A 26,618-nucleotide genomic window follows, 5' to 3' on the forward strand; every position below is an offset into this window, starting at 1 on the left:
GTCTTTACCCGTCTCTCCGTCTGTTTTTCCTTGCCTCTGTCCCTGTTTCCCCGTATTTACTGTCTTGCCCTGTTTCCTTCTAATCTCTTCCCTCTCTTCAGTCTCTGTCTCCTTCGTGCTGCGTCGCTATTTCCCGGTCCCTCTCAACCTCTCACTATTTGTCTGTCTCTCCAGCTCTGTCTCCGTCCCTGTCCCTCTCTGGACTGCCTGTCACTCAGGTCTTGTTATTTATCTCTTGCTTCTCTATGTCTCTTACCTTCCCTCTTTACCCACCATCTCTGTCAATCTCATCTCTCCCCACTTCTGTCTCTCCGTTCTTGTCTCTGCCGGATATCTCTGTCTCTTCCCACCTCTATCTCTCATTGTCTCTCAGTCTCATCTCTATTTTTATTTCTGTACCTCTCCTGTCATTGTCTCTCGCTTGGATCTCTCTTTTGCTCTTGCCTTCTCTCCGCCCTCCCCTCTCCTTCTCTCTGTTTCTTGGTCCTTGTCACCCTCTCTGATCTGCTGTCTCTACCTGTCCTCTGTCAATGTCCCTTTCCATCTTTTTGGGTCTCGTTTCTCGTCTCTCCTTCTCTTTCTACCTCTGTCTGTTGATCTCTGAGAAAGCTGTCTTTCTGCTTTTCTTGTGGCCCCCTTACACTTCCCTGAATCAGTGACCAGCGCCTCTTGTGCTGGGGGTTGTGGGGGCAGCATGGCCCAACACTCATAATTCCCACCCCCACAGGCGGCCCTTTCCTCGGGGCCCCACCTGGTGCCAGCCCCCTCACCAGCGGGGGGACTGCGCCTGGAAGCTGTAATGGAGGCCCTGCAGAGGCAGCAGGCAGCCCGCCTGGCCCAAGGGGTGGGGCCATTGGCCCCCCCACGCTCACTGCCACCACCACTACCTCCTTTGCCCGGCCCCCGGACCCTGCAGGCCCCTGAGGGGGCCTTGGGGGAGATTGGGACTGAAGAAGAGGAGGATGCTGAAGAGGATGAGGAAGGGGAGGAAGCCGGGGCAGAGGAGGAGGCAGCCCAGGAGAGCCGTCCAGGGACACGGGGCCCCAGCTCACCTTCCAGCCAAACCCCTGGACCTCATCCCCATGAATGGACCTACGAGGAACAGTTCAAGCAGGTAGGACCCCCTCGATGTCAGGCCCTCTCTCCTTTCTCTGGGCAAAGGCAAAACCAGGGGATTCTTAGCCCACCTACCCCCACTGCCCTCTGCAGGATGGAAAGACAGAGACACAGAGACTTGGAGAGAGGGGGAAGACTGAAAGATAGAAAATGACAGGAAGGGAGAAACAGACACTCAGAGACATGGAAAGAAGTGCATAGGCACACACTGAAAGGTGCAGGAGACGCCCAGAAACATGGAGGCATGACAGACTAGAGGCCTTTGGTGAGGCTGGAAGGAAAAGTGGGAGGGGTGAGGAGCTTCAAGAATTCTTTTGAGGGAGTGGGATCTGAGGAATGAGGATTCCAGTGCCAGAACCATCATACCCTACCTTCTCCCACATCAAGTCACAAGGTCATATTCCAGCAACCAGTGGGGGTTTCCTGGGCTGCCTATTTCTGTCTTTCAAAGCAGGCTGGAGGTTGCTAGTCCTCTGGCAAGCTGATAGCCCCCCTCATCTCTTCCCTGGTGCACTGCCCTGATCCAAACCTCTCCCTGGCCTGAAGTCTGTGGGTGACAGTTCCTGGTCTGTGATGGCCACTACAGCCGCAGTATGACTAAAGGACTCCTGCACAGCTGGGAATGACAAGATCTTACTCATAGAGCCTTAATTTGAGGTTCTTCCTCTCTGTGGAATGCATCTGGTTTTTATTCTAAGGCACTGCTTCAGGCTGTCACTATGAGGGTATTATGAAGGACTCTGACTCTAGGTGTGTTGTCCTGGTAATGTTACTTGTAGGATGTTGGTCTTGGGTATTTTCCAGAAGTATTCATCTGTGCCTAGTACTCTGTGGCATTAGCGTCAAACTAGAAGAGTTATTCAGAGCTCTGTGGTTCTAGCGACTGTTTCTTCTGGCTATAATTCTGGGAATTATTACTTGGAGAGCATGTGTGTTATTTGTGTGTGTCCATCTAATACTTCGGGCTCAGGTTCTTGTGGGAGTGTAGGTCTAAAGTGGAACTCTGGAGTTTGTTATTTATGGGGTTTTTTTTTTATTCTGAGAGTTCTTCTTGGGGAATGGAGTGTTACCTATTGGTGTTACTCAGGGACTGTTATTCTGGGTAAATGACTGTTACTCTTGGGATTGTTTCTCCTGGGTGGTATTTGGGAGGTGAAACTGGAGATGAGGCTCCAGGTGACTGGAAATGTGTGGAATGACCTCTGGGCCTTCCAAGTCCTGACCCCACAGGTCCTGGGTGGTGCAGGGCCATTACCTCTGTGGCAGCCTCTATAGTGGAGAGGTCACTGTCCCTGGAAAGAGACCAGAAGGTGAGCTGAGGAGCCCCAAGTTTCAATTCAGGAGCTTCTGAGCATCCACTCTGCCTGAGGAATGGGTTAGAGGTATCTCTGCCCTTCGTCCCCAGCCTTGATACATGGAGATGTGAAAAGCAAGAAGCCTTTGCAGGAATGAGCAAGAGTAAATGAGCGCTTCAGAGACATCTGTCAGTTTCTTCAATGTGATGCACTGTCCTGGCCTGACTTCCTCCCTAGGGCTCTGTGCATGCCCTGGAGAGCAGGCTAGGCCTCCTAAGCTTCCTCTCAGTCCCCTATTCCCCAGAGGGATGGTTTGAGTTTCCCAGGGCCTGCCTGGCCAAAGGAGAGTCTCTGTGTATATTAGAAAAAGGTGCCCCTACCTACCCTCACGGGGAGAGAGTCTAATGCCAGGAAGTCCACATTTCAGACCCTACTCACCCTTTCAGCTAAGAACCCTTATTCAGGGTATAACCTGAGTTGGGGTCCCAGGGGGAGGGGGGGAGTCAGTGGAGCTGAAAAATGACCTTAGTCCTTCCCCAGCTGTACGAGCTTGATGCAGACCCCAAGAGGAAGGAATTTCTGGATGACCTGTTTAGCTTCATGCAGAAGAGGGGTGAGTGGGATGATGTAAGGGAAGGACCCCTACCTACCAGTTTTGAGGAAGGGAGACCCCAGGGTTTAGTCCCCAGGTTGGGTCTTCTCTGCAGAGGCCTGAGCTTGGCAACACCTTTCCTTTGGGCCCTCAATAGCATCTTTAACCTCTGACCCTGCCCCCCTCCTCCACCCAGGGATTAATTAGTGGCCAGCCCACTGGCAGGTTAATGAGTGTGGGATCAATTGGGAGGGTGGGAGGGGAAACTGGTAGAGGGTTGGCTTGGGGGGGTTCCCAGGATTGGGGGGCTGGGAATGCCTTGTTCCTCTTTCAGTGGCCCTTTGTCCAGCCTTGTCTCTCCTCAGTCTCCCCTTGCTTTAGGCAGGGGACCCAATGTGCTCCACAGCAGGAAGGACTGGGATTAGACTGAAGGAAGGACTTCCCAAGGGGTAGGCTGGGGACCATGTGATTTGGGGTTGTGGAGGAGGAGGAATTTCTTTCCAGGAATCTCAGAACTAGAAGAAAATGCAAGGGTCCAGGAGAGCAGGGTGGGCGGCAGTCCATCACTTAGGCTTCTCCCCAGATTCATGGGTCCGAAGACTGACTCATTATCTCTCTCTACAAAGCTAATTAACTCACTCGGAGCTTGGCCTGATAAGCCACTAATTAACTAGCTGCACTGCACCCCCCCCTTAGTGCAGCTGCTGGTCAAAGTCCCCCAGGCTCCCACTGCAGGCCCAGCATCCCCTTTTGGGATCCTTTCTAGCCAGGGAACATCAGTGGGACCCCAAGTCTTTTTTGCTTCCCAGGGAGGCCCAGGCATTCTGGTCCCAATGTCCCCTCCCTCCCTTTTCTCGAGGTCTGCCTCCACTGGGAAAGTGGGGTAGGGTGGTCTGAGCAGGTCCCAGCATTCCCTCCCATCACCCTCAGGCCCGGAGCTCTGCCTCCCTCTGGTCCCTGCCTCCCTCAGCTCCCTGCCTCCCTCCGCTCCCTCTGCTGGGGGAGGAGGTCCCGCGGGACCGATAATTTTCCCCCATTAATCAGGCCGCAGCTAATTGTTCGGGTCCAAAGGCGGCGGCGGAAGGGGATGGGATCGGTAAGGAATTAACTGGGGCCCATCGCTCAGCGCAGACAGGCCCCTTTGTCAGGACTGGCCAGTGGGGGCGGCGTAAGCCGCAGAGTTGGCGAGCCGAGCAGGGGGCCGCTGCTTCTCCTATCAGCCATCCGCCCCGGTCTCGGTCATCCTGGGGCTCCTGCTTAGGGGAGTCCAGCTCTTCAGCACTGTCAGGAAGTCCTTACTACGGTCTACCCCAGGGGTCTACACCAGGAGTCGGCAAACTTAAGCCTGCTGGCCAAATCTTGCCACCAGCGGGATAAGAATGGTTTTTACATTTTTAAATAGTGGGAAAAAATTAAAAGATGAATGACATTTCAGGACATGTGAAATTCGAATTTCAGGGTCTGTAAATAAAGTTTTTATTGCAACACAGCTGGGCCCATTCCTCTAAATATTCTCTATACCTGCTTTCAATCTATGGCAGAGTGGAGTAGTTCGGACAGAGGAGGTTTGACCCTCAAAGCCTGTAATATTTACCGTCTGGACCTTTACAGAAGTTTGCTGACCCCTGATCTAGCTTCCTGTCCTTCCTGCTACAATGCAGGGCTTGGGGGCTTTGTGGACTCTGCCTGTAATCCCACCGCCCCATCCCTCCCTATTCCCTTTTCTCAGAGGTCTTGCCCTGTACCCTGGCCTCGCCCAGGTAACTGACTCCTTCAGTCCTTGAGGATGTCCGCAGACAGGATCTCAGTCTTAATGTCCTGACTCTCTGTCCACCTCCCACCAGGGACACCAGTGAACCGTGTGCCCATCATGGCAAAGCAGGTGCTGGACCTGTACGCCCTCTTTCGTCTGGTGACAGCCAAAGGCGGCCTGGTGGAAGTCATCAACCGCAAGGTGTGGCGGGAGGTCACGCGTGGCCTCAGCCTGCCCACCACCATCACGTCGGCAGCCTTCACTCTACGCACCCAGTGAGGCCAGGCGCGCGAGCGGATCGGGGAAGGCGCGGGAAGGGGACCACAGGGCGTGGAGGGCCCAGGGGTAATTTCGTGGTGGGCTTGATCAGTTGGGTCCAGCCTCCCACCCACCCTGCCTTGTTCGTCTGTCCCTAGGTACATGAAGTACCTGTACCCCTACGAGTGCGAGACGCGGGCGCTCAGCTCCCCGGGGGAGCTCCAGGCAGCCATCGACAGCAACCGACGCGAGGGCCGTCGTCAGGCTTATACCGCCGCCCCGCTCTATGGCTTAGCTGGGCCTACCCCTCGGGGAACCCCAGGCCACCTGTCGGGCCCAGGCACCGCCCCACTGGCACCTATGCCCAGCCCTAGTCCTGTCCAGGGCTCCGCCTCAGGCCTGCCGGCCCACGCCTGCGCGCAGCTGAGCCCGAGCCCCATTAAGAAAGGTGTGAGGGGAGAGGGGCTGAGGTTTGGGCGTCTCTGAGACCTAGGGGGTGTGCTGAAATATAGAGGACATTAAAATGTGGTGACTCTGAAGTCTGGGAGGCATTGAGGTATGAGGGCAGTAAGGACGGACAGGGCGCTGGGGTTTGCCAACTGCTAAGGTTCAGGTGTACTGACGTTTGGGGTCAATGAAGCCATGGGAGGTCTGGGGTACGGGTTATTGCGATGTGGGCCTGAAGCTCAGAAAAAGTCCATTTATCTAGAGGAGCTCCATTCCACACCTGTGCAACTTGGGCTCCTATTTGCCTGTAGTTTTTGCCTCCTGTGACCTGTATTATTTAATAACTAAGAACAAGGAAGGCCCCCACATTATCTTGGACCAACCTAGGCATATATTAGCCTTTTGGGCTCACCAGCTTCAGAGCCTTGAGGCTGAGACTCTGGATGGGGCGGGGGCGGGGCGGATCACACTTGGTGCTTCAGCTTGGGTAACCTCCATTGGTCCCAGGCCTGGGAGGAGAACCAAATTTAGAGGCAGAGTTGGTTGGTCGAGGAGAGTTGAATGACCTGTTCTTCCAGAGGAAAGCGGAATTCCAGCCCCTCGACTGGCACTGCCTGTGGGCCTGGCTTTGGGAACTGCAAGGGAGAAGTTGGCACCAGAGGAGCCGCCAGAGAAGAGGGCTGTGCTGATGGGGCACATGGACTCACCTCGACCTGGAGCTCCCCCCAGTTTCCTGCCCCGTGGCAAGGTTCCCCTGAGGGGTGAGGAGGGGTCTGTGCACTGAGGGAGAACATAGGTGTTGGAGGTGGGGCAGAAAGATCCCTCAATAGACAACTGTGTGATTATAGGTGTCGGGCAGAAGTGGAATGGGGGCTGTCTATAAGGATGGAGGGGGGATCTTATAAGTCTGAAGCCTGATTCTCCAAAATGTGACTCCCTGCCCCTCCTGGACAGAAGAGCGGCTGGATGGGCCTCTCAATCTGGCAGGCAGTGGTATCAGCAGTATCAACATGGCACTAGAGATCAACGGGGTGGTCTACACTGGTATGGGTACTGCAGGCTGTCTATACTGGCATGAGGTCAGGAGTATTTGCTCTGGCATGGGGATTTTAGATTTTCTCAGCTAGCATGAAGTTCAGGGATATCCAAACTTGCATGGGTAATGTGGTGTTCAGGGGATTGCTACAATGGCATGGGTTAAAGGGGTGTCTACAATGGCATGGGGTCTAAGGCATGACCTCTCTGGCATGGGTACCATGGGATATCTGCCTTGTCATGGGCCTATGTATCCGTGTAAATATTTCTTGTTTACCTGTTTGAGGGTATCTATATTGGCATAGGAGTCTCCACTGACCTAAGGGGTTTGTCCTTATTGGTTTGTGGCAGGGATATGTGTGTGGTGCTCTAACAATCAGGACACTGACTTTTGTTTTCCTCTTCTGTTTCTGTGCCCACCCCTTCCTGCCTGTGTTTTCCCTCTACCATTTCCTCACCCCTTTGTCAGGTGTCCTCTTTGCCCGTCGCCAGCCTGTGCCAGCTTCCCAGGGTCCAACCAACCCTGCACCTCTGCTCCCTACAGGACCCCCTTCCAGCACCTCACCATGAGAACTCCCACTTGGAATTAAGAGTCCCAGCTCCAATGCTGAGGGGAGGGGAGGAGACATCCCCCACACCTTGATTCTTTCAGGGTGCCCACTCTAGGACCCAGCCCTGGGACATGGACCCCCCCCCCCCAAGATGCCATGTGGGATTGAAGCCAAAGAGTTTTCTTTCAATTTTACATCTACCTCATTGTAAAGGGAGAGCATCTCCTCCCTGCCTGACCCCAGCCGCATCAGCATCTACCAAAGAGTTCTGGCCCCAGTAACCCTAATCATCTCATGTGCCTCCCTATGTCAATGCCATCTCTAGGACCCCACCTCTTCAAATCATACCTGCTTCTCTTCAGAAGCCATGTGAAGGGTTAGGTTGGGGTGTTGTGAAGGAGTTGTCCCTCAGGTCACATCTGAATAATAAAGCTGCAGTCCCTCCCTCTCCAGTGCCTCCTCTCCTTTTTCTTTGGGTCTGGGGGTTGAGGCCAGAGGTTCTCAGAGGGGAAGACATAACAGCAAAGTTTCATGAAAGTAGAGGGGCTGGGGGGGGGGGGCGCCTGGGTGGCTCAGTAGATTAAGCCTCTGCCTTTGGCTCAGGTCGTGGTCTCAGGGTCCCAGGATCGAGCTCCCTCATCGGGCTCTCTGCTCAGGAGCGCCCCCTCTCTCTGCCTGCCTCGCTGTCTACTTGTGATTTGTCAAATAAATAAATAAAATCTTCTTTGAAAAGGAAGGAAGGAAAATAGAGGGGGGCTGGATTTCATAACTTGCACTGCCTGAGTTCAAATCCTGATTCTACTACTAGAGTGTGGGGTGGCCTTGGGCAAGACATTTATTCGCTTGAACCTCTAAGATTCTTGATTGTGGTATCCCGGGGAGTCTCCTACTGATCTATGGGAAAGAATCAACCCTTTCAAAAATAGGTGTATTTATATGGGCAATCTCGGGGAATAGGGTGGGAAACCTCTCCAGTACCCTGTAGTTAGAAAAAAGGCAAAACCTTGTCTTGACAAGCAGAAGCTTGGAAGCTAAGGTAGGGCTTGACAGCTTGGCTAGGGTAACCGTTGCCTAGGTAACCATACAGCTTTCAACATCTTTCACGGGCCCTGTCGTCACTTCCGGTATCGGAGGGCTGAATCGTGACGCCACTTCCTGTGTCGTGGTTCATCCACGCACTCGGATTAGCCAGCCTTCTCTATTTGGCCGGATGTCCCGCCTTCTGGCTGATCCCCGGCTGAGGCGGGGCGGCAGTAGCTATGGCGGCTGTGACCGATGTGCAGCGACTACAGGCCCGTGTGGAGGAACTGGAGCGCTGGGTGTACGGGTCGGGCGGGCCACGAGGCTCGCGGAAGGTGAGCGATCTGGTTTCCAGTGCTCTCTTTTTGGGGCAGAGCAAGAGCGGTCTACTGGCCTGGTTCTTGGGATGGATGCTACCGCTCCAGTTTCATCTTCCGCAGCCTGGCTTTTGACATAATAAAGGTTCGAAACTTTCCAGAGCTTATCGGACCCTCGGGGTCCATTTTCATATGGAGTGCACTAAAGGATATTAGGACCAATTGCAGTGGGCTCTGTGTGAACTGTGACTAAGACTCCTCCTCTGTCCTCGCGGACTAGCTTGGGGAGACCTAACACACTCGAGAAACTGACTAGAGAGGGTATCATGAAGAGGTGGCGTCCGCAGTGGAAGGGCCGTCACAGAGCCCTGCGTCATCAGTTGCTTTCTAGTACAGAAAGAGGGCCATGGGACGCCAGAGGTGGCAGAGCAAAGGTGGATAAGGAAGGCCCCCGGGATGGGAGGCGAGGTCAGAAAGAGCCAGGACTAGGAGGGGAAGAGATTGGGTGTTGAGATATGGACCCGGACTCCTTCACACCAGTGACTGGATTTTGACAACTGTGAAGCTTAGTTCTCTCAACCCCCACCCTCCCATCCCCTTTTTACTATGAGAAGATCTTTTACTGAAGGCGGAGTGTCAGGCATTCCCTGGCATTAAGTGCATCAGAGTCATGATGTCTTTGTGTACATTTCTTCTGGAATTAGTTGTCAGTAACAGATTATGCCCCATTTGAGAACTGATTTCTGAAAACATTTGCTTCAGTTGACATCTGTGACACTAAATCCTAATTTTCCTCCTTCCTCTATAGCTGTTGCTGCTTAGTCCTGTTTGCCTCCCCATATATTTGACCCTTGTATATTGGCATTCCTTATCCTGAATTCTAAAATACAGGTTTTAGAAACCTGGGTGAGATCACTCACTCCTATAGCATCTCCCTTTGTTTAACACTTTAATATCGGGACTCCACACCCTCTACCCCTAAAGTCTAGGTAAGTTCAGCTAGAGAGGTAGGAACCAGGGAACATAATATATAGGATATGCTAATGCCCTGTGAACACAATTATAGTTAATTATCTCCCTAATCAGACTTGAAGCTTCCCAAGGACTACATGATTATCTTCCCTTTCACACTGAGGATTCCCGGAAATTGGGGTTGCATCTCCTTTAAGACAAAAGAAGGGGCCAGCCTACTTTGCTGGGACAAGGAGATTTGGGAATCTGAGGCAATGAGTGTTCTTTACCTCTTTCAAGCCTTGAGTCAAGAGGTGAATCTTGGAATTAACTTTCAATCCCCTTACAGGTGGCTGATGGCCTAGTCAAGGTACAGGTGGCTTTGGGGAACATTGCCAGCAAGAGGGAGAGAGTGAAGATTCTGTACAAAAAGAGTAAGTGATTCCATAGGGTGCCTGCCTGACCTTCCTATGCCTGTGCTTCATGGGATGTGGTCCTTGCCCTCCAGCCCAGCAGGTCACTGAAATTGCCCTGTGGGGATAGAATGTCAAGATGTTTTCCTGCTGAAATGGTAAAGTGGGGTGTTGTGCTTAAACTCCAAGCCCATGATAGTGTCCTAAGTTATGGAATAAGACCTCTGCCTCACAGTTCCTCTTGGTAGAGTAAGGAGGAGAGATACGGGATTTCCATAGGCAAGGTTCAAAGGCAGGAAAGAAATTAGACCCTGAGAGCCCCAGGGTCTTTTTTTTAAGCCATACCTTATTTTTTTTAGCCATACCTTTTTGGTATGTCAAAGCAAGCAACCTAAAAATTGGAAAAAGCTCTGACTTGTCTTGGTGGCACTAAGAGGCAAGGGACCTTCCACCTTTGTTGAAGATAGGTCAGTAGGAAAGCTGAGGGCCCCAGAATAGTGGAGGCAATTGTGTTCCCAGCTGTAAAGGCAGAGGTTAACCAGGAGGTGGTCGGAGGGGAGAGAAAGGGAGGTGGGGCCTGATGGAGGTCTGCTGATGGGCACTGTGGATGTCATCTTCCCACTCAAGGCTCTCCCCAAGGTTGACCACTGATACCCTTCTAATATCCCCTAATATCCTTCATAAGACAGATTCCCCACCCCCCAGCCCCATTCCATTTTCCATCTTGCTTCTTTTCTAGTTGAAGACCTGATCAAATATCTGGATCCTGAATACATTGACCGCATTGCCATACCTGATGCCTCTAAGCTGCAGTTCATATTAGCAGGTAGTACTGGACAATGTGTGCACATGCATCTGGGGATTATGGTTTGTGGGGGAAACTGGGCACAAAGATGGCCACCCTGCCAGTCCTCTCATGGATACAGCTCTGGAATCTGCTGTCTGGAATTCTGGCCTTGGGCTGAGGCCTGAGGTCATCCTGTAGTCCTCTAGGAGGCTTTGGGTGTTTTATCATTCTGAGCTAGCTGCAGGCCATAGTGCCAGCAACAGTGGGAACTACTTCAGTGTTCTGTCAGTGATCTATCTCTAGAATTTTCCTTCAGAACCTTCCTCACTTCCATTCACTAGACAGGAGAGCTTCTAGGAAAGGGTGGGAGCAGAATATTGCATTTGGGAGAGGTGAGAATATTAGTATGAGTTTCAACATTTTTCTTCACTGGGATTTCAGTTCTAGACCTGGCAATGTCTGCTACCCACTTTAGTCAGCCACTCCATGAGGTAGGGCTTGCCAAGTACCTGTGTTTGTTCATTCATTCAAAAGATGTTTAATGACTGATCATCTGCTGTGATCCAGACCATCCCTGGTGTGAGGTATATGGTGGTGAACCAGGACATCCCTAAACCATTGCCATGGCTCAGGTATCAAGTTCAGGAGATCTTCTCCTATACCAACTATGGAGTCCAGCCTCTCCATCCCTCCCTGTCCACTGCCTAGTGTCTGTCCCCTCATACATGAATAGTTACAGTTGAGTCCTCTTCCTGACTCTAGTCTTCTCTCCATGCATGTGATCCAGTATCCTCTTCCCCAAATACATCAATATGCTACTTTGTCTACTTTGGAACCTCAGCATCTCCATCTCTCTCCTTGCTAGAATAAAATCCTAATTCCTTAGCCTGCCATTCAGAGCCTCCTATAGTCTGTGGATCTACCTTCCCATGCAGCTCTGTTTTCTGTGCTCTCTTTGCACCAGTTCAGCCAATTGAATTATTTTTCCTCTATTAATTGATAAGCATCCTTGCCTCCCCAACATTTGACTGACAGTCATCCCTTCTTGAATGTGGTTCCTACTCACTGCAGCCATTGAAATCACCTGTACCAGGTCCAGTCCAGATCCTGCGTTTCTTACTGGGCTCTGCTGTTACTGCCCCAGCTCTCCAGAAGCTTGTAATTGTCCCTGCCTCTCAGGGCCACTGAACAGAACCTGCCTGATAGTCTAGCACATGTCTCCTCTTTCATATCATCCCAGGAGTCCTTGGGCATGGAGACCCAAGTCTGAAGTGCTTTGCTCCTGTGGTGTCAGAGGGACTCACTGAGTTTGTTAATAGGTTAGAGGAAGAGGCCCTAGAGTTAAAACTTTAAGACAGGTGGGATTTAGAGGATCCTTGGGCTCAAGATGGCTCATACCGGAGGCATCTAGGAGAGGTGGAGGCAGAATGGGGGAATATGCACCTAGAGAAGGGGCAATGGGCAGAGTAGCTGACCCATGCTCCAGGACTCAGCCATCTCCTCTGCCACGTTCTCAGCCTCTCACATAGGAGTAGCAGTGCCCAGGTTTACCTCATAGTCTTGTCTGTTTTTGCCTCAGAGGAGCAGTTTATCTTATCCCAGATTGCACTCGTGGAGCAGGTGGAGGCTTTGGTGCCCATGCTGGACAGCGCTCACATCAAAGGTACCTTTTTGGGGCTGCAGCTCTACTATTCTGCTTGGGGAGGTGGATGGATGACCAGGACTTCCCTGTGCCTCAGGTGCCCTGGGTTCAAGCTAAGTCTGCTACTTGTTTTTACCCTCATCCTGGGGGTACCTGCTACCTGCATTGGGATTAAAATGGCCAGAGCAGAGTCAGTTTCAGAACCTCAGGCAGTTTGGACCTAAGGACACTAGTTAAAGTCCAGCAGCCCCCAACTCTGGGTATTCCTTCTACCTTCTTCCTCACCCTCTCAGCATCTGTTCTGCATGGTGCTGTGAAGCCCGAGTTCCTGCCAGGCTTGTGAATGTGTGTAAATTCTTCCCAGAGCAGTCCCTGGGCCTGTTTTTACAGGCAGACAGTGACTTTAATTGAATCCAGATATCCATCTTGTCTGTCTCTGGAGGTATTTTTTCCTAGTTCCCTATCCCCACCCCTGATCAGCTATCTGCTGAGAGTCTGACAGCCTTAAGCTGAGGGCCCAGCATGGTGGCCAAGGCTCTGGGTGTTGGATTCCGAGTGTCCAGCATAGGAACCTGGCATTCATCTTTAACCCACCTGCAGGCTCCCTGTTCCAGGCAGACCTGGTCCCACTGGGCTGAGAGCAAAGGGAGAGATCCTATGATAGGCAAAGCTTTCTTTACTTCATCCTGCTTACAGCACTAGGGTGGGGGCATGGGGCAACTCTGGGGACCCCCTCCTTGTTTTCTCCTAGGAGCCTGTATCTTCACCCCCTCTGGGTCCTAGAGTAAGACTGGGGTGGGCAGGGAGCCCCGCCACCTTTAGCTGCAGTGGTCGATGAAGCCTGGCGTTTGCTTAGCTTCTCCACTCAATACTCTAATCCTGCTGAAGACCTAATAGACTATTGAGCAGTCCCAGGGGAAGGCACAAGCATCATCAGGCAGTGTGTGTTGTGTTTTACAGCCGTTCCTGAGCATGCTGCCCGCCTGCAGCGCTTGGCCCAGATCCACATCCAGCAGCAGGTATGGGAGGGGAGAGGACTAGAAGGGAAAGTAGAGGTGGTGAGGCTCCTAGTCCCCACCCGTGCTACCTGGGGAAGCAGCCTCAGGCTACCCTCATGTCAGCTCCAGGGGAAACTTGAAGATTTATCCTTTATCTTCCATCTGCCTTAGGTCTCTTGTCTCTGAGTAGGACTATTCTGAGACACCAGAAGGTTGATGATGGGAGGTGCCCAAGAATTTCTGGGGATGGTGTGTCCTTGACTATGAGTGGAGGAGCTGTTTTCTGTTTTGTTTTGTTTTACCATTCCCAGGCCTTAAAGTTCAGAGAGGGTTCAAATGTAGGGGACAGGGAAGGAGGTATATATATATGTCTATAAACTAGCAGGAATATTTCCTTAAATGAGTGGTCCACTCCCCCTTAGGATTGCTGTTAAGGTACCCATCTTGGAGCTTGATTGTGCCTTGCTAGAAATTTGCTCCTTTTGGCTCTGGGGTTAAACACTACCTTTTCTAGGCTTTATGGGGAGTGAGGGCCCTTTATAAGGCAGGAAAGTTAGTGGGAAGTGGGGACTTTATCCAGCTCCTTTCTCTGTCATATGTTGGCCCCATAGGACCAGTGTGTGGAGATCACTGAGGAGTCCAAGGCTCTCCTGGAGGAATACAACAAGACTGTATCCTTTCTGCTCAGCCAGGCCCCCAAAGAATGCTGTCCAAAGCCCTGTCCGTTTGTTCCATCTCCAACTCTGGCTGTTTTACCCCATCCCAGTGACCCTGTCTATTCCCCTCCTTCCCAACCCTTTGGCAGATGGAAGATCTCTCCACTCCCTCATTCAAGCTCTTGTTCTCACCTTGACCTGCCGCCAGACGATGCTTCTCTCCAAGCAGTTTGTGCAGTGGGATGAGCTACTTTGCCAGCTAGAGGCCGCCAAGCAAGTGAAGCCAGCAGAGGAATGATGGCTGCTTCCCATTCCTGGGTGGGCCAGGACAGCCAGGCTCCAGAGCCATGTACTAAACTGCCTTTGTAACAGGACGAGGCAGCTCTGTATTTACTGGATTCTCAGCCTACCTGCATTCAGGTGGGGGCTTTGAGGTCAGAGCTCTAGCTACTTGAGGTTTGCTATTTGCACCCTCTCCCCACATCAGTGTCTATTCCAGTGACAATAAACTATAGATTACTGGAGGTATGTGCCAACTTCCTGGTCTATGATGGGAATGATGGTAAAGATGAGGGTGGTAGAGGGCAGAATTGTTAGCCTTGTTAGTGGTTGGACCAAGAGCTATACTCATCCTGGTCTGGCTTTCTGGGGGATGTAGAGCTCTCAGCACAGATACTCTCATTTGATTAATATGAGTGGAAGATTTGTTTGTGCATTCATTTATCTCACATTTATCAAGTATCCTCCAAATGTCAGATACCATGCTAGGTGGGGAGGATGCAATCCCTGCCCTGCACAGACTAGCTGCAGAGATGATCAAGGAAAAGACCCATCCCACCAGTTGGGCACTGGGTCCTTTGGAGCACCAAAGAAAAAGGGATGGGGGAGGTAGCCCTGGAAGGTGATATGCAGGGTATTCGGAAGCCGGGGGAGCAGCATGTGCAAAGGCAGGATCCTTGAGGTTTCTCTCTTAGGAGCTTACTTGGTGCTGTTAAGCGGGAAGAAGAGCCCAGAAGAGGTTTGGTTTCAGGGCTTTGGGCTCTTTGGTGGGCATGGGCTGTTTTTGGAGTGGTGGGGGTGGGGGTGGCTGGGATAGAGACGGAGGGAGCTTGATGGAGGGGAGATGGAGCTTGGTGCCTCACTCCACCAAGTGTTTGCTGCCCCCTTGTGGTCTCAGGGGGCGCTGTGGCCCCAAACCCCTTTAAAGCTGCCTGCCCGCCCGCCACCTCACCTGCACCGTTTCGCTAGCATCTCAAATTCAGCATGTCCTAAGATGGAAACTTGGGAGTCATCCTAGATTTTTCCCTTCTTCTCAGTACAGTCACCAACTCACCAAACCTACCTCCTATTATCTCCCAACTTAATCTACTTTTCTCTACTCCAACTGCTATTTCTGTTTCATTCTCTGAAATCATTTAACAAATATTTGAGCTTCTACTATGCGCTACGCACCATACGAGTCTCCGTGGGCACGCCCCCGGCACCCCGCCGCCTGTTCGCCCGCGGTTGCGGCCCAGTTTCCCCACTCTCACCCCCTTTGGCGGCAGCCAGAGTGAGCTGTGCACACAAACTGGTTTGACTGGCCCCTGATGAAAAGCCACCGTGGCTCGCCATGCCCACAGGATGAGGTCGAAGCTCAGAACTCGGTGACCAACGCTCTCTCCCGCGCAGCAGCAGCCACTTCAGACGGAACCTCTTGCCCCGTCAAGTGAAACCCACTGCTTCGCCTTTGCTATTGCAAGCGCTCTACTGGTGACGCCCCCGGGCCATCTTCTCAGGGCTGGATCCTCCCCATCTTTGGGACACGAGTCTCTGATGGTGGCTCCTCTCCGCGGGGCTCTTCTGCGTCCCGGTAGGGGTGCCCCTTCCCCAGGGCGTAACAGCGCAGACTGCCTGTATGTTCATGGTCTCAGACTGCCCTGGCTCAGCTCACTCCTAGACGTCCAGGCCATTCTCCGTTTTGCCTCTGAGGCCCAAAGGGCTACAGCCGGGTAGGCCACTGCCCCGCAGGCCCCGCCTCTACCCGGCGTGCGCGGCCCCGAGGCTTCGGCGCGCTCCCGGCGTGCGCGCCATCTTGGCTCCATATTGAACCGGAGGTGTGCGCAGCCGTGGCGGTGAGAGCTGGAGCGCGGCGGGTTTGGGGTCGGTGATGCGGGTGTCTGGATATACAGGGAGGAGAGCGGAGGCTGGCTCCTTGGTGTCTGAGGCATGCTGGGCTTTGGACCGCCCGTGGCGGTGGAGGGGGCCGTGCTGTGGACCCCGCTCTAGGAGTAGCCCACGCAGCACTCCGCGTCAAGCCTCTGACTTTCTGAGTGACCTGGGTTGGGAGCATCAACACTGGGAATCTCAGGGTGAGGGGTGCTCGGCCCTATTCTTAGGATCCCGGAATGGGGGAGGGGTTCAGTTCTGTTTGAGAAGCATGTGGGGGAGGGTTCTTTGCTCTTGCCAGGCAGCTTGGAGTGTAGGAACCTCTGCGAGCAGAGTGAGGTATCTCCTGATACTCTGGAGATACCTTGTCCCTGTCTTAGAGAGATGTGGGTGAGGGGCGCCTAGTCTTGTTTTCAAGTCTGCGGCGAGGTTGTAACCGGGGCACAGGGACGCAAAAGCACCTGGCTCTGGGGGTCCCGAACAGAACAGATTCTGCCACTCCTAGCTGACAAAATCCAAAGGTAGAGAGATGAGGGTCGATAAAACAAGAAAGGACTTTATTTCAGTGGAGCCAACACTGAGAAGACAGCGGACTCAGTGCTGTCTCAAAAACTCAAAAACTGTCTTCAAAGTACTGACAGTGCTTCTAGGTTTATATAAGGAGAACGTGGGGCAATGGTCAGTCTGTAGGTGCAATGGGCAGTAAAAGGCATGTCCATCATTGTCTTGGGGCCAAAGAGGGTCTTGCTGGCCTTAACAAGTCCTTATTGCTTGAGGGGTAGTTTTGGTTCCCATCAAGGGATGCTTTGCTTGCAGGGTCTTTCGCCTGAGTTAAAAGATAGCTTAAGAGGTGCCTTACTGGCTCAGTCAGTAGAGCATGCAACTCTTGATCTTGGGGGTTGTGAGTTGGAGCCCCACGTTGGGTGTAGAGCTTTTAAAAAAAAAAAAGCTGGAAGAAAGATAAACTGGAAAGAACTTTATTAGAAAGTACAGGTTGAGGTAAAAATGGAGGTACTTGAAGTCCATGTTCAAGGGCACAGCCCTGTCCCAAGGAGCTCAAGGTGAAGGAGGCTCAGTCCCAGTCCTAGGGAGCTTAGGATGAGGGGGCTTGGCCTATCCTAAAGAGCCCAGTGTTTGATGAATTTGGCCCTGTGTCAGGGGCTGCACGGTGGAGGGAGGCTTATGGCTATGTCCAGAAGAATGGGGTATTTGGGATACTGCCCTTTCCCAGGATAAAGTAGGTATGGCACCTGTGCTGAGAATCCAGGGGTGAGGGGATACAGTCCTGTTCCTGGGAAGTCTGGGATGAGGAGCGGGACCATTTCCTGGAGAGCTGGGGTTAGAGGATGGCTTGGGGCGTATTGCCCAGCATTCATCTGACACTTCCCTACAGTGGACCGTGAAATTCAGACACAACAGCAAGTGGAATGGAGCACTACCGGAAAGCTGGCTCTGTGGAACTCCCAGCACCTTCTCCGATGCCGCGGCTACCTCCTGACACCCTGGAGATGCGGGTCCGAGATGGCAGCAAAATCCGCAACCTACTGGGGCTGGCACTGGGTCGATTGGAGGGTGGTGGTGCACGGCATGTGGTGTTCTCAGGTTCTGGTCGGGCTGCAGGGAAGGCAGTCAGCTGTGCTGAGATTGTCAAGCGGCGTGTACCGGGTCTGCACCAGCTTACCAAGCTGCGCTTCCTGCAGACCGAGGACAGCTGGGTGCCAGTCTCACCTGACACAGGCCTGGATCCCCTCACGGTGCGCCGCCATGTACCTGCAGTGTGGGTACTGCTCAGCCGGGACCCCCTGGACCCCAATGAGTGTGGCTACCAGCCTCCAGGAGCACCTCCTGGCCTGGGCCCCACATCAAGCTCCAGCTGTGGTCCACGACCCCGAAGAAGGGTTCGAGACACCTGGTCCTGAAGATGTGCCAAGCAAGCTGTTTTCCACACATGAATGTCTAGGATGGCTTTGCCTCCTCAGGAAAACCTCTTGGAACTGTTCAACATCCCCAACAAGACGTGAATCCACAGAAATGGGCCTCCCTGTCCTGCTTCCCCTTCTTTTTGGAGTGTGAAGAGGGACTGCTATGAAGAGTCACAGGTGTGCCGTCTCAGCTGGGGTCTGGATTGCTTAAGAAGGGTTTACTTGGCATTCTACCTTCAGTGCCTCTGACAGAGATCCAGGGAGTGGGTTAGGAAATAAACGTTCTGCCCATTTGTTTGATGAGCCTCTGCTTGACCTGCTTTGTGGAGGTGGGAATAAAGGAGGGTGAGTCCCTATACCCTTCCATCCCCCCCCCAATTTAGGGACATTTTTCTTTTTGCAGCATTTTTTCCATTGTAGTGATTTACAATGTAGTGATTAAGGTCATGGTCTCAGGTACTGACTACCTGGATTTGAATCCTTGTTCTGCCATTTGCTAGTAAGTTACTGCTTTGTGAACTTGGGCAAGTAGTACTCTGAGCCTTAGTGATCCCATCCATAACACAGGATATATGTGGTTTTTACCTCCTAGGGTTGTTATGAGGATTAAATGTAGAAATATATACATATGACTCTTAGATACCACCTGGGCATATAGTGCCATGTAAATGTTAATTGCTATTATAATTAATAACTCCACTTACAAGTATATTTTTTCCTATCTTAAAAACAACTCATGGGGTACCTGGCTGGCTCAGTTAGAATATCATGTGGCTCTTGATCTCAGGGTCATGAGTTCAAGCCCCATGTTGGGTGTAGAGATTACTTAAATAAATAGACTTTAAAAAACAAAAAACCTATAGCTCAGGGCGCCTGGGTGGCTCAGTGGGTTAAGCCTTTGCCTTCAGCTCAGGTCATGATCTTAGATCCTGGGATCGAGCCCCACATCAGGCTCTGCTCAGCAGAGAGCCTGCTTACCCCCTCTATCTCTGCCTGCCTCTCTGCCTACTTGTCCTCTCTATCAAATAAATAAATAAAATCTTAAAAAAAAAGGAGGGGGGGCGCGCCTGGGTGGCTCAGTGGGTTAAAGCCTCTGCCTTCGGCTCAGGTCATGGTCCCAGGGTCCTGGGATCGAGCCCCACAGCAGGCTCTCTGCTTCACGGGGAGCCTGCTTCCTCCTCTCTCTCTGCCTCTCTCCTCTGCCTACTTGTGATCTCTGTCTGTCAAATAAATAAAAATCTTTAAAAAAATATTAAAGAAAAAAATCTATAGCTCAATTTCATATCTCCTTTCCAGGCTTCATCCATCCTTTTTACCGCTTGCTGCTCCTTTTCTGTCTCAACTTGGCCATAGACTCATGGTAAGGCAGGGGCATGAGGAGAGAGGTGAAGATTGCAGTGGTAGCCAGGAGTCTGCAGGAACAGAGCAGGATTGTGGGCAGTGTAGATTCAGTGAAGAGTTAAGTCAGGTGAGTCTCCCACTGGATTTTGAGGTCTTCTCCAATGTATCCAGTAGACTGGGTGTCCAGTCACCAGGAAAGCACAAACTTGGGGCTCTTCTGGGCTCACGTGGCATGGAGGGCCCAGCAATTTGAGAGCGGTGAAATGATATTTGGCTGAGTCTAGGTGGGAGGGTTGGGATGTTGGGAGAAATGGAGGACTGAGGCCTTAATAAGGGCTTTAGGGCAGGGATTAGGGGACAAACCATAAGACCAGAAGGCTGTGGTCAAGCTTTGAATGCTGCGTTCTGTGCTTTCCAAGGGAGGTTGCCCAGAGTAATAGAGAATACTCTGAGGGAGAGGCAAGTGATGAAGATTCAGGGGATATTAGAGACATGAAATCCTCTGAGCAGCTCCCCAGCCAGGCCTATCAAACACAGAAGGTCAAGGAGTATCTAACACACCCCTAGAAGCTCTGGCAGGCACTCTGGTGTCTTGATAGCAGCAACTGCCTGACTTCTCCCCATTCTCTTTGTGGCTAACTAGGGTTTTCGCTCCTTCCCAACTTCTGCATATTGTCTTTTCTCTAAGCATCACTTGGTGTTTTCTACCATGAACAGCTTTCCAAGTGTCACTAGTCCCCAGAACTTTGGGGCCAGCCTCTTGAAGACTGTTGTTACCTCCCTCAACATCCTATCCTGATCCAGTCTGGTCTAGCCGTGGTGTAATGGTCAAGTGGAATAAACATGGTGACCGGTACTGAATGAATGCTTCAGTAAGGTGGTATCACAAGCCCTGGGAGTCCTAGGAGGAGCTCCCATTTGGGCAGCTCACAGGCACCACCTGGGAAACTCCAGGATGATGGCAGGGGTATGTGTGAGGGAAACACCTGGGGTCAAAATTGGGAGGAACAGGATCTGCAGTTCAGAGAATCAGGAAATAGGCTAGAAGATGGAGAGGGATGACTAGTGATTCTAGGGTATTTCCTCCTGGGTCTCTATGGGGCCCTATTGGAACCTAGAGGAGGAATTTTAGGGAGGGAGCCAGAGAGAAGATAGGCCTTTAGAGCCAGAAAGCTTGACCCAACTTAGGAGGGACAGAAGAGTTGTGTGTAACTGCTAATTCAGTTTCTTCCCACATTCTTAATCCACTCCACTGTGGCTTCTGCCTCCATAATTTCTTAGGAAAGGTTATGCTTTGGTATGAAAGGTAAGGAAGTGGAGACAGCTCTTTCAAAAAGTGGGATTGTGAATGGGAGGAGAGGCGATAAATGTTGTGGGACACAGAGAGTTTTTTATTTTAATGACTTAGAAATTTGAGCATATTTGTAGGTTGGTGGAAGAAGCTAGTAGAGAAAGAGAAAGATGCAAGAGACTGTGGTTAACTCAGAATGAGACTCTGTAAGAGGTAAAAGGGAATGGGAGCCAGAACCATGGAGGTATAGGCCTCCCAAAGGGGACAGGAGAGAGGACTCCCTGTAAGTTCCCAGGGAAGGAGTTGAAGATGGGTGTGCATGAGGAAGGGTGTGGAGGTGAAGGTGGGACATGAGGGAGTTCAGAAGGTTTCTATCTCTTATTGAAGCAGGAATCCAGCTCTGCTGCTGAGAGTGGAATGAGGAGGCTGGTGGGAAAGTAGTATGAGATAGTTGTTGCAGGAGAGAGAACCAGAGAAGTACAGGAGGATGACCAGGCAGGGCTAAAAGCCCAGGTGAGGCTGGTGACCATGAACTTGTAGTGTTAACCAGAGTGTGTGAGCTTCAGTAGCATCCATAGGATAGGTGAGGACTCAGAGAAATCACTGTTGCATTCTTCCAGGCTGTGGTCGAGATTGGCAGAAATGATGAAAGAATGGCAAGGAGAATAGCAAGATGTAGTGAAGGGTCAAGGAATCCAAAGTGGGCCAGGAGACAAGTGAAGATAGGAGTAGAAGTCATTGTCCTGGAGATCCACATGAAGATGTCTGGGGTGGGGTGGGATGAAATGGAGTAGTTGAGAGAACTAGGATAGGGCACTGCCCTAGTTCTAGGGCAAGTCATACCAAAGTACCACAAAGTGGCCTAGAACAACAGAAATGTATTGCCTGACAGTGTTGGGAGACTGGAAGTCTCAAGTCGGTGTCAGCAGGGCCATTTTCCCTTTGAAACCTATGGGAGAATCCTTCCTTGACTTGTCCTAATTTGTTCGTTTGTTTTAAAAGATTTTATTTGACAGAGACCACAAGCTGGGGGAGTGGCAGGCAAGGGGGAAAAGCAGGCTTCTTCCTGAGCAAGGAGCCTGACGATGCAGGGGTCCATCCTCGGGTCCTGGGACTCCATCCTCAGACTCTGGGATCACGACCTGAGCCCAAGGCAGATGCTTAACCAACTGAAGCACTCAGGCACCCCAGACTCATCCTAATTTCTGATTTGTCATCAGTCTTTGGCCTTCCTAGCTTTTAGATGTCATTCTAAAATGACTTCAGTCTTTCATCTTCACACTTTCTTCCCTTGTATCTATGTTCAGTTTTCTCTTTTTATAAGGAAACTGATCATATTGGATTAGGGCCCACCCAAATAGCCTCATTTTAACTTGATTCCCTCTATAAAGATCTTATTTACAAATAAAATCACCTTTTCTCGTACTGGGGTTAAGACTTAAACATATCCTTTATAGAGGGACATATTTTAACATTAACTAAAGGATGAGAAGGAAGAAGGTGGTTTTGAGAGTTTTAGGAGCTGACTGGACTTCATTGTGACCATGAAAGTGGATAGTTGGGTGGCCTGGAGGGAAAGTCACTGAAGATGAGGTTGAAGAATTAAGAGGCTGGGGAGGGTGGCAGTGTGTTGGGGGCAGGAGTTGGGCATCAGGATGGGCAATGGAGTCATCCAGGTTGGAATGTGCTGAGCATTCTTACTGCCTGGTTTGGAGGTGGCATGTCAGGTGATTTTGTTAGTCTTGGAATGGGGACTTAGAAACACAATATTACTGGAGGGGTTGTATACCTTCCCTGTGCAAGCAGGCACCAAGTCCTGTCAATTTTGCTTCCTAGGTGTCTTTCCATTCCCACGGCCTCTGTTGTTTTGTGCCCCTCATTATCTTAGGACATTCTCCTTACTGGTCTCCTTGCTTTATACCCTTCTGAGCTCTCCTTCAAACCAAGTTCCCTTTGTTCAGAATGCTCTTCTGCCAGATTCCTGCCTGACTGTCTCCCTTCCTCCTTTAAGCCTTTGCTCAAATGTCACCTCAGCAAGGCCTTTTCTGACCAATCCATTTAAGATTGCAGTCAAGCACTTCTGTACTTCTTCTTTTTTTAAGGGTTTAATTTGTTTAAAAAGAAATAAGAGAGAGAGCACGTGTGAACGAGAGTAAACAGGCAGAGGGAACAAGAATCTGAAGCAGCCTCCACACAGTATGGAGCTCAACACAGGGCTCAATCCCAGGACCAGGAGATCATGACCTGAGCCGAAACCAAGAGTCAGATGCTTAACTGATTAAGCCACCCAGGTGCCACATCAGTCAAGCACTTGATTTCCCTTACCCTGCCTTTTTTCCCCTTCTAATTTACTTCTTTAAAATAGTGTTTTTGTTTATTGCCTTGTCTCATCTAGATGAGAATGTAAGCTTGGAAAGGGCAGGAATCTTTATTTTGTTGATTAATGTAACGTAAGAATTTTGAACATTGCTTGGTACATAGTAGGTGCTTGATAAATATTTAGTGTAAGAATGAATGAATATTGAGCCTCCAAGCATTTGGCCGTACCCAGATCTGTCATTCTCCCTCAACATCCCCATGTCCAGATTATAAGACAAAATCCAAATTCATTCACTGGATAGTTTTGTTAGTTTTTTTTAAAGATTTCATTTATTTATTTGACAAGGAGAGAGAGTCATCACAAGTAGACAGAGAGGCAGGCAGAGAGAGGGGGAGGCAGGCTCCCCACCAAGCAGAGAGCCCAATGCGGGGCTCGGTCCCAGGACCCTGATATGACCGGAGCTGAAGGCAGAGGCTTAACCCACTGAGCCACCACCCAGGCGCCCCCATTCACTGGATAGTCTTTTTTTTTTTTTTTTAAGATTTTATTTATTTATTTGACAGAGATCACAAGTAGGCAGAGAAGCAGGCAGAGAGAGGAGGAAGCAGGCTCCCCACCGAGCAGAGAGCCTGATGCGGGACTTGATCCTAGGACCCCAAGATCATGACCTGAGCCGAAGGCAGAGGCTTTAGCCCACTGAGCCACCCAGGCGCCCTCACTGGAAGTCTTAAAGGACCCTCTTGCTTAGCCACTGCCATGGCTCAGCTCATCTTTGGCCCACTGCTCTTGGACCAGGGCTCTGGCCACACTAATGCCTTACTTTTCCCACATGCCTCTGAGCCATCTGTCTGCTTGGAACTCATCAGAACTGTTCAAAGAACAATAGCCCTAAGCTCTGGGCACTCCGCCCTTAGGACCTCCCTCCTCACCACTCCTCTCCCCGCCCCCTCCCTCCGCCATTTGGGATTTGGCCTGATTCTGATGGGTACCTCTAACTTCCACTTTAGTCTTTCCCCTGGGAAAGTGATGTCTGGCTGCACTTCTGAACATGACCACAAGGTGGCAGCATTTACAAAGGGATGCCCCATCCTAATGCAGGGTTTGGGCAGAGGTTCCCAGGAGCTTCAAGACATGATAGTCTAGGCTTACAAAGATTATTCGTTTGTTCAACAAACAGCCAATGGTTACCCTTAATGTGACAAATGCAGCCACTGGCTTCAGAACCTCCCACCCCAAGAGGCCTATAGCCGCATACGTCGATAGTTTCATTATTGGTATGATACATAGAGGGATTAGAGAATTTTGTTAGACTTCAAGAGTTCAGAGGTCCTTGTCCAGTCTTTAGGGACAAAGCTTCAAAGAAGAAGAGATGATGCCTGTGTAGAATCTTGAAAAAGCTCCAGAAGTAGAAAGGGAAAAGGACATTCTGGGTAAAGGACAGGCATGAACTGGGGTGCCTGGGTGGCTCAGTTGGTTAAGCAACTGCCTTTGGCTCAGGTCATTGTGGAGGCCAAGAAAAACAAGGATGTACCCACTTTGAGTCTAGCCCTGACATAAGTATAGCCATCTTGGCAAAGCGGAGGCTAGCACCTTGCACCCCCTCTCCACCCGCGCGCTCGCCTCCCCTCAGTAGTATGTGTGACATTCCTCGGCCACCACTGGCTGTCCTGGGGGAAAAGCAAATAGTTAACTTGCAGAGATCACAATCCTGCAAGACAGGAGTCTCCCTCTGTTTACCAATGTCCTAGAGATTTACAACAAAGAAGCTATCTTAACAATAGCACAATTTCCAGAGGCAAATAACTCAGTTCCTCAAGCCCTAAATAAAGTTAAATTTCTCCTAACCTAAATCTCACTAACAAGGACACTTGATAGGAGAAATGTGAAACTTTATCTCTAAACTTCCAAGATGTGTCAGCGATCATTACCAAGCATATGACCCACTGATATACATCTAAAGGGTCTCACAAGAAGATTTTTATTATTAGTAATGAAAAACCTTTTCCCCAGACAACAGCTAGACCCTCAAGGTCCTGAAGACCTCACTTCCAAAATTCCTTAGAGACTTACATCATCCATAACCCCCTTTGTCCTCACCCACCGCCGAGTCCACCCCTACTCTGCCTTTAAAAACTCTGATTGTAATCTGGTTCGGGGTCCAAGTCCCTACTCCACTGCATCGAGTATACTTGGGCCCAAGCTTAAGCATGTCACCTCAGGGTCCAAGTCCCTACTCCACTGTGTCGGGTATACTTGGGTCCAAGCTTAAGCTTGTCAAATAAACCCTCGTGTGATTGCATCGGTGCTTGGCTCCTTGATGGTCTCTCAGACGCGAAAACTCGGGCATAACAGTCATGATCCTGGAGTCCCAGAATCAAGTCCCACTTTGGGCTCCCTACTTGGCGGGGAGTCTGCTTCTCCCTCTGACCTCTCCCTTCTCATGCTCACTCTTGCATTCTCTCTCTCTCAAATAAATAAATAAATTTTTTTAAAGGACAGGCATGAACTAAGGTATAGAGGTGAGAAGAGCACAGGGATCATCACTGGAGCATGAAGTTCAAGGCAGGGAATGTGAGGAAGGGCCTGAGTGCTGGGCCAAGGAGCCTGGACTTTTTCTTGATGGTGATGTAGAGTCGCTGAAGCCTTTAAGGAGAAAATGTGGCATATCAGATTCATGTCTTAGAGCTCTGGCTGCTCCAGTGTGGATAGTAGACTGGAAGCACAGGTCAGAAAGGGCAATGAGAGGTTTCTGTAGGGGTCCAGGGAGAGATGGTAAAGCCAAAATGATGGGTGGAGCCTTAGAGAAGCCCCTCCCAGTCCACAAGAGCTTCCAAAGCCTGGCACTTTGAAAGAGTTCTTGGCCCTAGGCACCCTCTTCACCACCATTTAAGCCACCTCAGCCCTTCTGTTTCAGAGGCCCCTTTTGTCTCTGTCTTAGCTCTCCTGGTTATTCTGGTTGGAACCAGGGTTCTTTGTCAGTTTCCATGTGAGGCCCACAGTTCCTACATCCCCATTCTTTTGGTAGATGTGTCAGCCTTCAGTTCACACTACATCCCAGCTTCCCGCAGCGTGATCCTTTCACCCACCTCCTTCTTTGACAGAAACAACAAGACAGAAGTGTGACTGAGGGGCCTCCTCCTCCGCGGCTGTCACTCCCTGCCTTGCCCCCACCCTACCAATGTGTGTGTGTGTGTGTGTGTGTTTATACGTGTACATGTGTACCACTGGCAGGACTGATGCTGAGGGAAGGGCATCTCTGGCAGGCAGAGGGGCATCTCCTGAAGAAAGGTCTGGAGATAGGAAAGTACAAGGGAGTGTCGGGGGGAACAAGAGGGAATGTTTAAGCAAGGTCTGGCTAACCCTTGAGGTTGGGCCTGGAGCCATGACCATGTACTGCTGGCAGGGGGCACCATAGCCAGGTTTTGAGCAGGGAATGGGAGAGTCACCTTCATTCACAGTCTCATGAATATGCACAGAAACCTGTTGAATTATGCAGACCGAAAGGATGTAAATGTATATGCAAATTTAGTGCTGCCCTCCCTGTTGCTATGGAAACCAAAGAATAGCAAAGGGGGGCCCAAACCCTGGGGAGGCCAGGCTGGAGAGACTGGAGACCAAGAGGCTCTCCTCTGTCGCCTGCTTTTCCCTTTCCTGCTGTTTTGATCATTTTCTTTGCCTCACTCTGTCTTTGTCTCCTTGCTCTCTCTCCATCTCTCTGCCCCTCTTAATCTTTCTGTCTCCATCTCTATTTCTCCCTCCTGTTTT

The 26,618-nt window shown here is 50.9% G+C and overlaps 3 protein-coding genes across 5 annotated transcripts; all 3 read left to right on the forward strand.

Moving 5' to 3' along the window:
• Positions 1-257: 257 nt before the first annotated feature.
• Positions 258-7,465, forward strand: ARID3C (AT-rich interaction domain 3C). Its single transcript, XM_046023194.1, has 7 exons — positions 258-1,114; positions 2,952-3,024; positions 4,848-5,031; positions 5,173-5,462; positions 6,040-6,222; positions 6,416-6,505; positions 6,966-7,465. The coding sequence occupies exons 1-7, from the start codon at positions 800-802 to the stop codon at positions 7,064-7,066; spliced, it is 1,236 nt and encodes a 411-aa protein (XP_045879150.1). The 5' UTR covers positions 258-799; the 3' UTR covers positions 7,067-7,465.
• Positions 7,466-8,267: 802 nt separating this feature from the next.
• Positions 8,268-14,359, forward strand: DCTN3 (dynactin subunit 3). Of its 2 annotated transcripts, XM_046023681.1 has the most exons (7): positions 8,268-8,402; positions 9,685-9,769; positions 10,488-10,574; positions 12,115-12,198; positions 13,138-13,196; positions 13,787-13,846; positions 14,040-14,359. In XM_046023681.1, exons 1-7 carry the CDS (start codon positions 8,307-8,309, stop codon positions 14,127-14,129), a joined length of 561 nt encoding a protein of 186 aa, XP_045879637.1. In that variant the 5' UTR covers positions 8,268-8,306; the 3' UTR covers positions 14,130-14,359. The 2 variants fall into 2 exon arrangements, with proteins under 2 accessions (XP_045879637.1, XP_045879638.1); XM_046023682.1 differs by lacking the exon at positions 13,787-13,846 and having other exon boundaries at positions 13,981-14,115.
• Positions 14,360-15,870: 1,511 nt separating this feature from the next.
• Positions 15,871-18,201, forward strand: RPP25L (ribonuclease P/MRP subunit p25 like). 2 transcript variants are annotated; one of them, XM_046023683.1, is made up of 2 exons: positions 15,871-15,945; positions 17,373-18,201. In XM_046023683.1, exon 2 carries the CDS (start codon positions 17,407-17,409, stop codon positions 17,896-17,898), a length of 492 nt encoding a protein of 163 aa, XP_045879639.1. In that variant the 5' UTR covers positions 15,871-15,945; positions 17,373-17,406; the 3' UTR covers positions 17,899-18,201. The 2 variants fall into 2 exon arrangements, with proteins under 2 accessions (XP_045879639.1, XP_045879640.1); XM_046023684.1 differs by having other exon boundaries at positions 15,881-15,973.
• The last annotated feature ends 8,417 nt before the right edge of the window (positions 18,202-26,618 follow it).

This window comes from Meles meles, chromosome 11 (assembly GCF_922984935.1).
Source record: "Meles meles chromosome 11, mMelMel3.1 paternal haplotype, whole genome shotgun sequence".
Classification (NCBI taxonomy): Eukaryota; Metazoa; Chordata; class Mammalia; order Carnivora; family Mustelidae; genus Meles; species Meles meles.

What these genes read in the sequence shown, in the direction of transcription:
- ARID3C (XM_046023194.1), top strand. Translation starts at nt 800, where the DNA reads ATGGAGGCCCTGCAGAGGCAGCAGGCAGCCCGCCTGGCCCAAGGGGTG. An exon ending in GCCTTCACTCTACGCACCCA is followed by an intron (nt 5,032 to 5,172) that starts GTGAGGCCAGGC and finishes GTCTGTCCCTAG; the next exon opens with GTACATGAAGTACCTGTACC. An exon ending in TGGCAAGGTTCCCCTGAGGG is followed by an intron (nt 6,223 to 6,415) that starts GTGAGGAGGGGT and finishes CCTCCTGGACAG; the next exon opens with AAGAGCGGCTGGATGGGCCT.
- DCTN3 (XM_046023681.1), top strand. Translation starts at nt 8,307, where the DNA reads ATGGCGGCTGTGACCGATGTGCAGCGACTACAGGCCCGTGTGGAGGAA. An exon ending in GAAGATTCTGTACAAAAAGA is followed by an intron (nt 9,770 to 10,487) that starts GTAAGTGATTCC and finishes CTTCTTTTCTAG; the next exon opens with TTGAAGACCTGATCAAATAT. An exon ending in TGGAGGAATACAACAAGACT is followed by an intron (nt 13,847 to 14,039) that starts GTATCCTTTCTG and finishes ACCTGCCGCCAG; the next exon opens with ACGATGCTTCTCTCCAAGCA.
- RPP25L (XM_046023683.1), top strand. Translation starts at nt 17,407, where the DNA reads ATGGAGCACTACCGGAAAGCTGGCTCTGTGGAACTCCCAGCACCTTCT.